Source organism: Oncorhynchus clarkii, chromosome 2 (genome assembly GCF_045791955.1).
Source record: "Oncorhynchus clarkii lewisi isolate Uvic-CL-2024 chromosome 2, UVic_Ocla_1.0, whole genome shotgun sequence".
In the NCBI taxonomy this organism is placed as follows: domain Eukaryota; kingdom Metazoa; phylum Chordata; class Actinopteri; order Salmoniformes; family Salmonidae; genus Oncorhynchus; species Oncorhynchus clarkii.
The window spans coordinates 73,997,386-74,009,675 of NC_092148.1; the positions used below are offsets into that span (position 1 = coordinate 73,997,386).

General features: G+C 41.5%; 1 protein-coding gene across 19 annotated transcripts in view; it reads left to right on the forward strand.

Annotated features, from left to right (window-relative positions):
• The first annotated feature begins 630 nt into the window (after positions 1–630).
• Positions 631–12,290, forward strand: part of LOC139373398 (casein kinase I-like) — a 70,541-nt gene continuing 58,881 nt past the window's right edge. For 18 of the 19 annotated variants that reach the window (XM_071113885.1, XM_071113928.1, XM_071113991.1 and 15 more), the window contains exons 1-2: positions 642–795; positions 8,177–8,517. In XM_071113885.1, coding sequence (XP_070969986.1) covers positions 8,340–8,517 — 178 coding nt within the window. In that variant the 5' untranslated portion in view covers positions 642–795; positions 8,177–8,339. Of the gene's footprint in view, positions 796–8,176; positions 8,518–12,290 lie in introns of all 19 variants that reach the window. The other variant, XM_071113952.1, reaches the window with a different exon arrangement.

Here is a 12,290-nt window from a genome sequence, read left to right on the forward strand (position 1 = left end):
GCCTACTAACCAGATGTGTAAAAATGAAGTGTTTAATTTGCCAATGAATTGGGCCACTATTATATTCTGTTCTGTCGACTATTAGCTGACAAAAAAAATTGACCCAAAGCCAAACCTATGACCGACTGCTGTTGTACACTAGCCTATTCTGGATATTATGGATAAGAGCAGGAATGTTTTGTATTTGTCAAGCATCGATCATCATGTCACCAGAATAAGACACTCGGCATTTATTGGAAAGGAGCATCAAGCTCATACCGTGCATTTTCACCACCCTGCGAAGTTCATCCAAATGTGCTTACTCTGGAGCCTAACAAACTGCATGGTCTCCCTTGTCGTAGTGGGAGGACCACACAACATGTCATCGCGTGACTCCCAAATTTACTTCGATATGATTGTTATTATAGGCTATCAATAATTGCGCATAAAGGCGTTTCTACAGCCATTTCTCGCATAATTAATTTGACAACGCAAAAACATGTCGAAACCACAAATGATCTGTTAGCATTTATACAATTGTACCAAACCGCCATACAAAAATTCCTCACGTGGTTTTATTTTCGTAGACAGATTTTGGGCGGAGTAAAACCTCTCGCTTCGCCTCTTCCTTCCTTTCTAGTTTGGATCAACACATCCGGAACACTTTCATATCAGTGGAGGCGAACTGAACAGGGCTCTGGGAGGCATAGCTTGACATAACCTTAGCCAAATTGACATCTCGACCTTGTTTCTGGCGTAATTGTCACTACACAAACGGAAAATAAATGACTAAATGCACCCAGGATCACATTGAAAGTAAGTTTATATTTCCACAAACCTCGCAAGATCACATTGACTAATAGCTAAAGCTAGTCCATTAACGTTTGCTAACCGCTGCATTTCTGAACGACGCCGGCTAGGCTAGGTTTAGCAGCTAGCTAGCTAACAACTTAATACCCTGAACTAAAGACAGTGTCTGGACAATTAGCTACCTTTAGCCAGCTAGCTAACGAACTACCTAGACAACATTTTGACCACACAGGGAATGCATCTTGGTTTCACTGTTCTGTTTGTGTGGTGCCGACAGTGGATTGAATTGGGAGTGTTTGTTGCCAGTCAAGTGCGAGTTTCCGTCATTAGTTAACTAGCTAGCTATATCGTTTATGGGCTAATAGCTAACATTAGTGATTCGTTTTGTTCTAATAAGTAAAACGGAGAGTCGCTAGTTTTATAATAAGTAACGTTAGCTAATGTAAGATATCTACAGTAAGTTAGCTAGTTAGGTCCAGCATCTGTCCCGTTACTCAAAACCTTGTCAGAACCAAACTAGCCAGGTGTCTGAGTTGAGCATTTCAGCCAAACAATATTCGTCTTTCCAGCGAACTAATCTAACCCTTCCTGAAGTAGTATGCAACCTACGTTATTTAACTGGCTATGCTATCTAGATCATATTAACGTTATGGTCATTGATCCTGTCCAAGTAGTTGAGGCTCGTCATAAAATGTACAATAACTTTTCAATGGCTTTTCCAGGTGGCCTAGCCACATCCTCCTTGAAGATGGGACGCTTATAATAGAAGCTATCTCGTGAAATAACTTTAAGTAAGAATTTGGTTTAAAAAAATATTATAGTTTAATCTACTCTGCTGGTTCGTTGTTGTGTTGGTCCTGTTTGGGTTGGAATTTCAGACAATGTTAACAGGAAAGTATTAGGCTATATATAACAAGTTGACGATCTATGGAACCCAGGACTCCCTCCCAAACAGTGGCTGAATTGTTACTGAGTGGGCTATCCTGGCTAAATAAATCAAATGACATGAGCTAAAAAAAAGTCAGTCCCATCTCCTGTAGTACCTGCGGTGTGTTACAGGGACCACCTGCCAGCAGTCTTAACCAATTCAACATGTAGAATCGTGGACCGCTGTCGTCAATGGTTTCACACCCTTCAGCGTGCCAATCCAAAAACTAAACTAAAGCTTGGGCAGTATGTTCCAATGAGTCTAAAATATGAAGACAATCTAGTCAGCCCTACCTGATCAGATCAAACCTCCAGCAGCATAGTTAGCTAGCTTGCACTGGAGATTGATCCAATGGTCCATTCAAAGCATGGAACTTTTATTTTTTAACAACCTTTACTTGCCGTTCTTGACTTGGAAGGCACAGGTGTGGATTACATTTTTTTTGCGGAATATTCTCTGGGTATCAGAGTTCCACCAACAACTGGAAACCGACATTTTACAAGACACTACATCGAGAATGTAGAAAGTATCAGCAAGTAGGCTAAACGTTGGTTGGAAATAAATGTACCATGCTTTGAATGTACCATCGGGTCTACCTTAAGTACATGGCACGCTAGTTAACTATGCTGCTGGAGGTTAGATTCTGATCGGCTAGTCAGAGACCATCGGTGGCAGTCCTGCATCTTTCTGTAGTTTAGAAGAGATTATTTAACATTGGCTGTTTTTTTTCTATTAGTTTAGGCCTGTGTCCAGGTTGTTTTATCCAGACAAAATTACTCCTGCTTTATTTAAATTTACTCTTGGGGATTTCCCAACCTTTCTGCCTGTTTCCAGAGTGTTAAACTTGGTGAGCAGGTGTTCATTTTTTTGTTTTTCTTCACTGCATGTTCTTGACTCCATGGTAACACAGGGCTGTCCATGTTACATCACTGTGTAGCAGGGGTTTATCATAGCCAATTTTGTTTTTTAAACGCTCTTTGTAAGCCATAATGCTCTTTAGGCCTAACCTATATTCCAGAGCCTACAGTAAGGTTTAAAATGACACCAAAACTTGCACTATACCATCAGATACTGTCTTAAAGGAGCCCTGTGAAGGCTCAAATTGAACAGGACATTTCCTTTTTTTGTTAAGGTATGAACAACCTGTTTGTATTTTTGTTGTTAATTTGTCATAGTTTGAGCTGTCCATTGTGTAACGTTTGGCAACATAAGAACTTCACTCCTTGACGGTGTGACATTGTTTCATTTGATTAAATGCTGCGAATGGAAAGAATACACAGGTCTCTATAAAAAAAATACATTGTTAGCTATTCAGACAGAGTGAGAATGTATTTGAAACACACACATCAAACAACAACCAGTGTTATCAGCAGTGTAGTGGCTACTGTGTCATTCCACACATTATAGTGTACCACATTATGATTCATAACACCCATAAAACCTAGTGGTCAAAAAGGGAAATGGTTCCAATTGTTTTTCCACCATTCATGTTTCCCATAGGGGATTTTGGAAACACTTAATAAGGGCTGTGTTTTGTGTATGCTTACCCTGGTGTGACATTTTGAGAACTGTAAATCTCTCTAGGACAAGGTGACTTACCAACATATTTGCCTGTTTTTTCCTGCAAAAAATGAAACGCTAATTAGCTGCTAATGTAGCTATTGTAAAGAACTACAAATACCATGATCTGATCTAATGTTAGCTAAATGTAGTAATTAATAAATTGCCTAAGTCTCTTTAAATAGACAATGGACAATACCTGTTTGTAAAGGTGTCAGCTAGAGTTGACGTGCAGGGATTTGTCGTCTTGCATCAAGTCTACATTAATGCTAATTATCATTTTCGAATCAGAATAAATAAGTTGAATATATTGATAAGTCACCATGTCCAATAGGGATCAACGTGGTTATCAAAATGTCACACCAGGGTAAGCCTACATGAAACACCTCCCTTTAAGTGTTTGTAAAATCCCATATGGGAAAAATAAATGTTGGTAAAATGACTGGAACCATTTCCCTGTTTGACCTCTAGGTTTTATGCGTATTATGACACCTACACTGTGGGGCTCTATAGTAGGCTTAGCCATGAAGTGGGCGAGGTGCACAGAGCTGGACTTCGCATAACAGGAGCTATGCAGAATCCCTTCAGGGAGGAGGGAGCGTTCCACTAGTTCTGAAGTGGGAATATGTGAGGGTGGTGTGACTGAGTCACTGCAGGCGTGAGACACACACAAACATTCTCTATTGAAACACCAGCCTTTGTCACAATGACATGTAAAAGACCTGCCCCTGTACTTTTTTTTATTTGTCCTGCCTTAAGAAAAAAACAGCCTATTTTCATTGGGCAGTAACTGGATTGAAGTGTAAAAACCCCTCCATCCACAGCCTTTTCACTCCATAGAACTAGTAAGGCATCAGTGAACCTGAAATTGCAATGAAATCCTAGAATGTCTTGAATTAGTGCACATGGAACATGACCACTCTGAAAACAATCCGTAAATAAATAGGCCTGTCAAACATACCGTAGGTCTAAATTCATTATTTTCCCTGATAATTTCCTCCAATATTGGACTGTGTTCATGGCACTTCCTTTTTGCTAAAGTTATCCTCCACATTGCCGGTATTTCTTGTAGTGTAAATGGCCTGAATGGTCTGAAGTGTAGTAAACTGGAAGGAGAGGAGATATAATAGTGTCTTGTTCATCTCGTGTTTGTAACGGTTTATATCTGCCTCCCCTCACTTGACTGGTGAACCCCATCTCAAAGTTTTACAGGTTTCAATTATTCATGAAGCCCCTCTATACCGAGTGCCTTTGTCTGATATTACGTCCATTCTCTGTGACCCCAGGTCTGATTGGATGCTGTGCGTCAAGGGTTATTTGCACTGATTTGATCGATGTGCCAGACTAACCCGTTTCCATCAATACTCTTCATGGACAATGGAGGGAAAATGCTTTGCTGGGCAGTCACTGTCAGATGCAGTCTGAGCACGCAGATCGGTTTAGATTGAGAAAAGGGTCTCCAAACCAGCCTTGTAACAAACTATGGCCTTAGTGAAACAGTCAAAGGTTTGAAGGTCTTGCATCTAGGGTGCAGGAAGCACAGAACTATCTTTGTCTTTTGATAGCCATCTCACAGTGACTGCTTTTTTCCCCTCTCTATCACTTCTCCTCTGCGAATAGAAACTCTTTGATCCAAGCGCAGGAAATCTCTCATAGGAAGCTGGCCTAATTTGTGAGATCCCATGTCACTCAGCTGAATAACAAACCATATTGTGGAGTACATTGACATATCCCTAGCACCAAGGCCCTCTCCTGCCATTGTCAGAGGGAGATGGAGCAGACAATTGTAGGAAATGAAGGGGGATCTGAAGACATTGATTTTCTATAATGACTTTCTATAATGAATTATTAACCAAATGCTTAATGTTTTCTGAAGGTTGGTGAGACCTGTCCTGCTATGTTTCATTTCGGTCTAGTAGTGGCAAATATATCATATACCATCATGATTACTGAGGCTAGGTCAATTCCCCAAAATGTGTGATGTAGTCTTAAATTTGTTAATGTATGGGAAATGATTGATTCACCTAGTATGTAGGCCTATCCACTATAATGGTTGTAGTTTAGTTAATAGCCTAAACTCTCACTGTGTAGGTAGTACAGTATATAGGTAGCCTACGTATGTCTATTAGTTACAAATATGGTATATTTTCTAAAAGGAAGCCAGCTAGTGATGGCTATTTAACAGTCTGATGTCCTTGAGATAGAAACTGTTTTTCAGTCTCTCGTTCCCAGCTTTGATGCACCTGTACTGACCTCGCCTTCTGGATGATAGCGGGTTGAACAGGCTGTGGCTCTGGTGGTTGTGCTTGATGTTTTTTTGGCATTCCTGTGACATTGGGTGCTGTAGGTGTCCTGGAGGGCAGGTAGTTTCCCCCCGGTGATGTGTTGGGCAGACCGCACCACCCTCTGGAGAGCCCTGCGATTGCGGGCCATGCAGTTGTCGTACCAGGCGGTGATACAGCCTGTTAGGATGCTCTCAATTATGCTTCTGTAAAAGTTTTAGGGTTTTACTCCTTATTCACCACACTGTCTGTGTGGGTGAACTTTTTCAGATCGTCAGTGATGTGTACGCCTAGGAACTTGAAGCTTTCCACCCTCTTCACTGCGTTCCCTTCGATATGGATAGGGGTGTACTCCCTCTGCTGTTTCCTGAAGTCCACAATCAGCGCCTTTGTTTTGTTGAGTAAGAGGTTATTTTCCTGACACCGCACTCTGAGAGCTCTCACCTCCTCCCGGTAGGCTGTCATTGTTAGTAATCAGGCCTACTACTGTTGCGTCGTCTGCAAACTTGATCAATGAGTTTAAGGCATGCGTCGGCCACGCAGTCATGGGTGAATAGGGAGTACAGGGGGGGGGGGGCTGAGCACGCACCCTTGTGGGGCCCCTGTGTTGAGGATCAGTGAAGTGGAGGTGTTGTTTCCTACCTTCACCACCTGGGGAAGACCCATCAGGAAGTCCAGGACCCAGTTGCATACAGTGGGGTTCAGACCCAGGGCCTCAAGCTAAAAGATGAGCTTGGAGGGTACTATGGTGTTGAATGCCAAGCTCTAGTCAACGAGCAGTATTCTTACATAGGTATTCCTCTTGTCCAGATGAGATGGCAGTGTTATGGCTATTGCATCGTCTGTGGATCTATTGGGGTGGTAAGCAAATTGAAGTGGGTCTAGGGTGTAAGGTAGAGCTGATATGATCCTTGACTAGCCTCTCAAAGCACTTCATGATGACAGAAGTGAGTGTTACGGGGCAATAGTCATTAGGTTCAGTTACCTTATGTTCCTGTACCCAAGAAAGCAATGGTGGACATCTTGAAGCAAGTGGGGACAGCAGACTGGGATAGGGAGTGATTGAATATGTCCGTAAACACTCCAGCCAGCTAGTCTGCACATGCTCTGAGGACGCAGCTAGGGATGCCGTCAGGGCCGGCGGCCTTGCGAGGGTTAACATGCTTAAATGTCTTACTCACGTCGGCCACGGAGAAGGAGAGCCCACAGCGGTGGCACTGTGTTATCCTCGATGCGTGCGAAATTGATGTTTAGCTTGTCCGGAAGCAAGTCGGCGGTGTACGACGTGGCTGGTTTCCCCTTTGTAATCCGGGATTGTCTGTAGACCCTGCCACATTTGTCTTGTGGTTTAACAGTTGAATTGTGACTCCACTTAGTCTCTATACTGACGTTTTGCCTGTGATTGCCTTACGGAGGGAATAACTACACTGTTTGTATTCGACCATATTCCCAGTCACCTTGCCATGGTTAAATGCGGTGGTTCGCGCTTTCAGTTTTGTGCGAATGCTGCCATCTATCCGCTGTTTCTGGTTTGGTTTGAGTACACTTCCTGATGAACTCCGTCACCATATCCGTGTATTCGTCAATGTTATTCTGAGGCTACCCGGAACATTTCACAGTCCGCGTGATCAAAACAATCTTGACGCATGGATTCTGATTGGTCAGACCAGTGTTGAATAGACCTTAGCACAGGTACTTCCTGTTTGAATTTCTGCCTATAGGAAGGGAGTAGCAAAATAGAATCGTGATCAGATTTGTAGAAGGGACTGCAGGGGAGGGCCTTGTAGGCATTTTGAAAAGTTGAGTAGCAGTGGTCCAATATTTAACCTGCGTGAGTACTACAGTCAATGTGTTGGTTCCCTGTGTTGCCATAAACCCAGGCCACAGCCCTTGCATTGAATAGGGAGGTTAAGGGGACTGGCTACTAATGCTTCCACATCCCTCTCATTCCTCTTCATGGCCTTGGCAAATTATCGCCAATCTGCACTGCCTCTGTACTTATGAGGTGAATAATATCAATTAAGAAAATACTGGCTTGGAGGAGGGGGGGCTGATAAAGTAACCCCTGCATGTAATCTGAGATTTATGTGACTGATTTTGAATTTGGTAATATTTGTCTTGTGAGTCATATAATTCGTATCGAGATGGCTGTCAAACATGTTGTGAAGACAATTGATACTGTGGGAGTCATTAAATATTTATGGAGCCACCTCTTGGAATTTGCTAAATTATTAAATGTATTACATTTTTGTGTGTGCAGAAAACAACAGGATAATAATATTGCAAACCCTAGGATGGGGCTAAGTGTTAGGCTACTTTACATAGTCCTATGTGGAAAAACTTGTGAATAGTGCAGGATGGCACATCTGAACTGTCCAGCAAGCTTGTCAAACTGGGGAATACCATGGTGCTCTGGGAAAAAGTATTCTGAAAGTATAAATTAAGGACTCTCCTGTAGATAAACTCTGGTAAACAATATAGTTGAAGTGGTCAGAATGTTTTTTTTGTGGAGTTCTTTTATTGTCATGGGTTATCAATACCTAGTCACTGCATGGTTCATCTCAGCAGGAAAATTAAATTAGACTATTTCTGACATTTCCTTTCCTCTCGTTTCCAGGATACCTGTGAAAGCTCTTGCTTCCCACCCAAATGTCAAGGTCACAGTGACCGGGGCGGGCGGAGGCAGAGCCCGTTGCCCCGGCCCCTTTGCCCAGCTGCAGAGCAGCCCCTGTCAGGGAGCACATCCTCCCATTCCAGTCCTCTGGGTGGCACCTTGAGCCATGGAGCACTCACGGGAGAAAGAGGGTGAGAGACCTGCACGCAGCAACAAGGCAGGTCAGGGGCGCAGCGGGCACTCACGCCCCTCGGGATCAGGCTCCTCCGGAGTGCTCATGGTGGGGCCCAACTTCCGTGTGGGCAAGAAGATCGGCTGTGGTAACTTTGGAGAGCTGAAGTTAGGTAAGAACAGCATAACCCTTTAAATAATATATTTGGGGTGTTTGAAAACGACAATACAGTATATACTGGATGTGTGAACATTTGTTTAAAGCTGAAAATGTTGGGCCTTGACTATGTTCTACTCCTCTTGGAAATGTGAAACCTTGTTCACTGATATTCCTAGTTCCTTCTCCACCATACTATCAAATTATACATGGTGCTTAACTGTGTACACTTTGTTAAACACTGTTAATCTTATCATATCTCGACATGATGAATCAAATTGGATGCAATGACGGCATCATAATGAGTTCAGGCCCCAGCTAATCTGCCATGGCTGTAGTCACTTGAATGGACACCCAGATTACATTGGCAGCAAATATGTATTTCATTTTCATTATGGATAATAACTTTGAGAGCTGAATGTCTATCCCCCTGCACCTCCATCTAAGATATCTGGGTTGTCTAATGACTCTTCTCCAGGTAGGACAGTGAGGAGCATTAAGTCATATGAAATGACTGAGCTATAGCCAGAAAGCTCAGGCTTTACTGTTTGTACTGAAATGGCTCTGTCCTGAAACTGGTTGAGAGACTAAGATTTGCCTTCCCTCTGCTCTGCTGCCGCCCACATGGAAAATAGTCCGGGAGGGGGTGGGCGAGAGAATAGCTTTTCTCTGGTATCCTCCATGCATGCACTGCTGAAGTTCGGAGGCCTATTGTTTGCCTATGGCATTGTCACTCAGCATGAGTGTGGCTTGGTTCCATAGGCTCATCGACTCACTTTTGAGGGATTTAATAAAGGCCTTAACTCTCCTGACATTTAAAAAGCCTACAGGTTGTAAGACATCTTAACATTTTATGTAAATACTTAATGACTTAGGAGGGAGTTGTTATTCAGTCCTGTGTTGTCTTTTGACGAGATTGAATCAAATTTTACTTTGTTATAGAACTGGGCGATATGGACAAAAATCCATATTGTAATGATATAATAATAATAATAAATAGAATGTTAAGTTTCTAACATTAATGTGCACCAGTTCTTTTTTTATTTTTATGATCCTTTAAACTACTACTAGTTTGATGGTTGTAGCCATCAATTGTCCCATTAACAATCACCGATATTAGTGAACTAATTTCAAACTTTGCATTTCACTAGTGTATGCCACTTATAATAATGAACAATATCAGCTAATTTCCTGCGATAAGTGATCGGTATGGTCTGTGTCGATACATTTTTGGTTTATCGTCCTAACTCTACTTTGTTAATCAAGGGACCTCACAACAAATTGCTGGAATTTCAACATTGAACAATCTCAATGTTCAAGCAGAGGATTGTGTTTGTTTTGAATAGAACATGTCACAAGGTGTCTTCATTGAGCTGGTGCTAACCATAAAATAAGCCTCCATGATGTGTACACTAAACCTTTAACCTTTTTAGTCTGGAATCTCAAAATATTGGTGGTCCATTTCAAAATGCAAAATTTCACTTTATGTAGTATTTTAAGTAAACTACTTGAATCCTACAATTATCAATGTTCTCCCACTGTCCTACGTATTACCCCAAACTTATACAAATATAATTTCACTGCTCTGCGCAGGATCATTGCATCCAAACACAAGCCTTGTTGTTCTCACTTTCCTACCTAGTGTCACACTGTTGGCGTCAGCACTTTCATTCTCAGTTTCACATGCCTGCAAGGGGATTTATGCCGCACTTCTCTCAGATGACACCTTTTGTATTGCAATATCACTTACAGCAGGGGTCGGCAAAAGGCAGCCCAGGGAAAAAATTGTGGGCCCCCAAAGTAAAATAGAGTTAAATTAATAGGAGGGATTTATTTTTTTGGGTCAAATTCCTGGTGATTTGTCTTTTATCTAAAATTAGTTTCATTCAGGAAATCTGTTCACCAAGTATTCCCACGAATAAGAGACATACAATGCCTTAGTGTGCACCCCTTGACTTTTTAGTTGTTAGTTAGATTTTTTTTGTCACTGGCCTACACACAATACCCCATAATGTTAGTGGAATTGTTTTTATTATTAATTAACAAAGAAAAGCTGAAATGTCTTGTCAAGTAATTCAACCTCTTTGTTATGGCAAGCCTAAATAAGTTCAAGATTAAACATTTGCATAACAATTCACTTAAATTGCATAGACTCTGTATGCAATAATAGTGTTGAATGTGGCTTTTGAATGACTCATCTCTGTTCCCCACACATACAATTATCTGTAAGGTCCCTCAGTCGAGCAGTACATTTCAAACACAGATTCAACCACAAAGACCAGGTAAGCAGACATTGAATATCCCTTTGAGCATGGTGAAGTTATTAATCACACTTTGGATGGTGTGTCAATACACCCAGTCACTACAAAGATACAGGTGTCCTTCCCAGCTCAGTTGCAGGAGAGGAGGGAAACTGCTCGGGGATTTTCCCATGAGGCCAGTGGTAACTTTTAAACAGAGATTAATGGCTGTGATGGGAGAGCTGAGGATGGCTCAACATTGTAGTTACTCCACAATACTAACCTAATTGAGATTTAAAAGGAAGCCTGTACAGAATAAAAATATTTTAAGATCATGCATCCTGTTTGCAGTAAGGTATTGAAGTAAAACTGCAAAAAATGTGGCAAAGAAATTAACTTTATGTTCTGAATGCAAAGTATTATGTTTGGGGCAATACAACACATTACTGAGTACCACACTCCATATTTTCAAGCATAGTGGTGGCTGCATCATGTTATGGGTATGCTTGTGATCATTAAGGATGGGAGTTTTTCAGGATAAAAATAAATGGAATGGAGCTAAGCACAGGCAAAATGCTAAAGGAAAACCTGGTTCCATCTGCTTTCTGTCATACACTGGGAGATGAATTCAACTTTCAGCAGGACTATAACCTAAAACACAAGGCCAAATCTACACTAGAGTTGCTTTCCAAGAAGATGGCGAAATGTTCCTGATTGACTGAGTTAGTTTTGACTTAAAGCTACTTGAAAATCTGTGGCAAGATCTGAAAATAGTTGTCTATGATCAACAACCAATTTGACAAAGCTTGAATAATTTAGAAAATGATAATCGGGAAATGTCTCACAGTCCAGGTGTCCAAGGCTCTGAGACTAACCCAGAAAGACTCACAGCTGTAATTGCTGCAAAAGGTGATTCTACAATTTGACTGTGTGAACATATATGTAAATTAGATTTCTGCATTTCAATATCAGTAAATGTGCAAACTTTTCTAAATACATGTTTTCACTTTCATTGTGATATTTAATCCATTTTGAATTCAGGCTGTAACACAACAATGTGGAATAAGTCAGGGGGTGTGATGTCTCAATGTAATTAAGGTATACAATTACGATTTTGATATCTAAATCTATTTCTGGGCTTAGTTGTGGTCCAATTTGCAGTGTGAAAATTGTTATAATTGTGTTCCTGCCCCCCGACCATCCTCTCCGTCAAAATTCGGCCCGCGGCTGAGTCTTGTCTTCCCCTGACTTAGGAGAGAATGTATGCCTCGCTCACTCTATTACCATCAGAGACGGATCATTCGAGGAAAATGGAGGAAAAAATTACTTTGGCTTTGTTCATTCATTTGAAGTTGGTAGTTTTATGCAGGACATGCACCCAGTGATAGGCTACACATGATGGGGTTCACAAACTGCAATACATGGCATTGCACAATAGGCATATGCAGATGCCTAATGGTGCATTTAGTGGCCCCTGGTTATTGTCCTCATCTCAACTGTCCAATTCGAACGTCTCTGACTTTCCAGATGCTTTGTTCAGTCATCACTG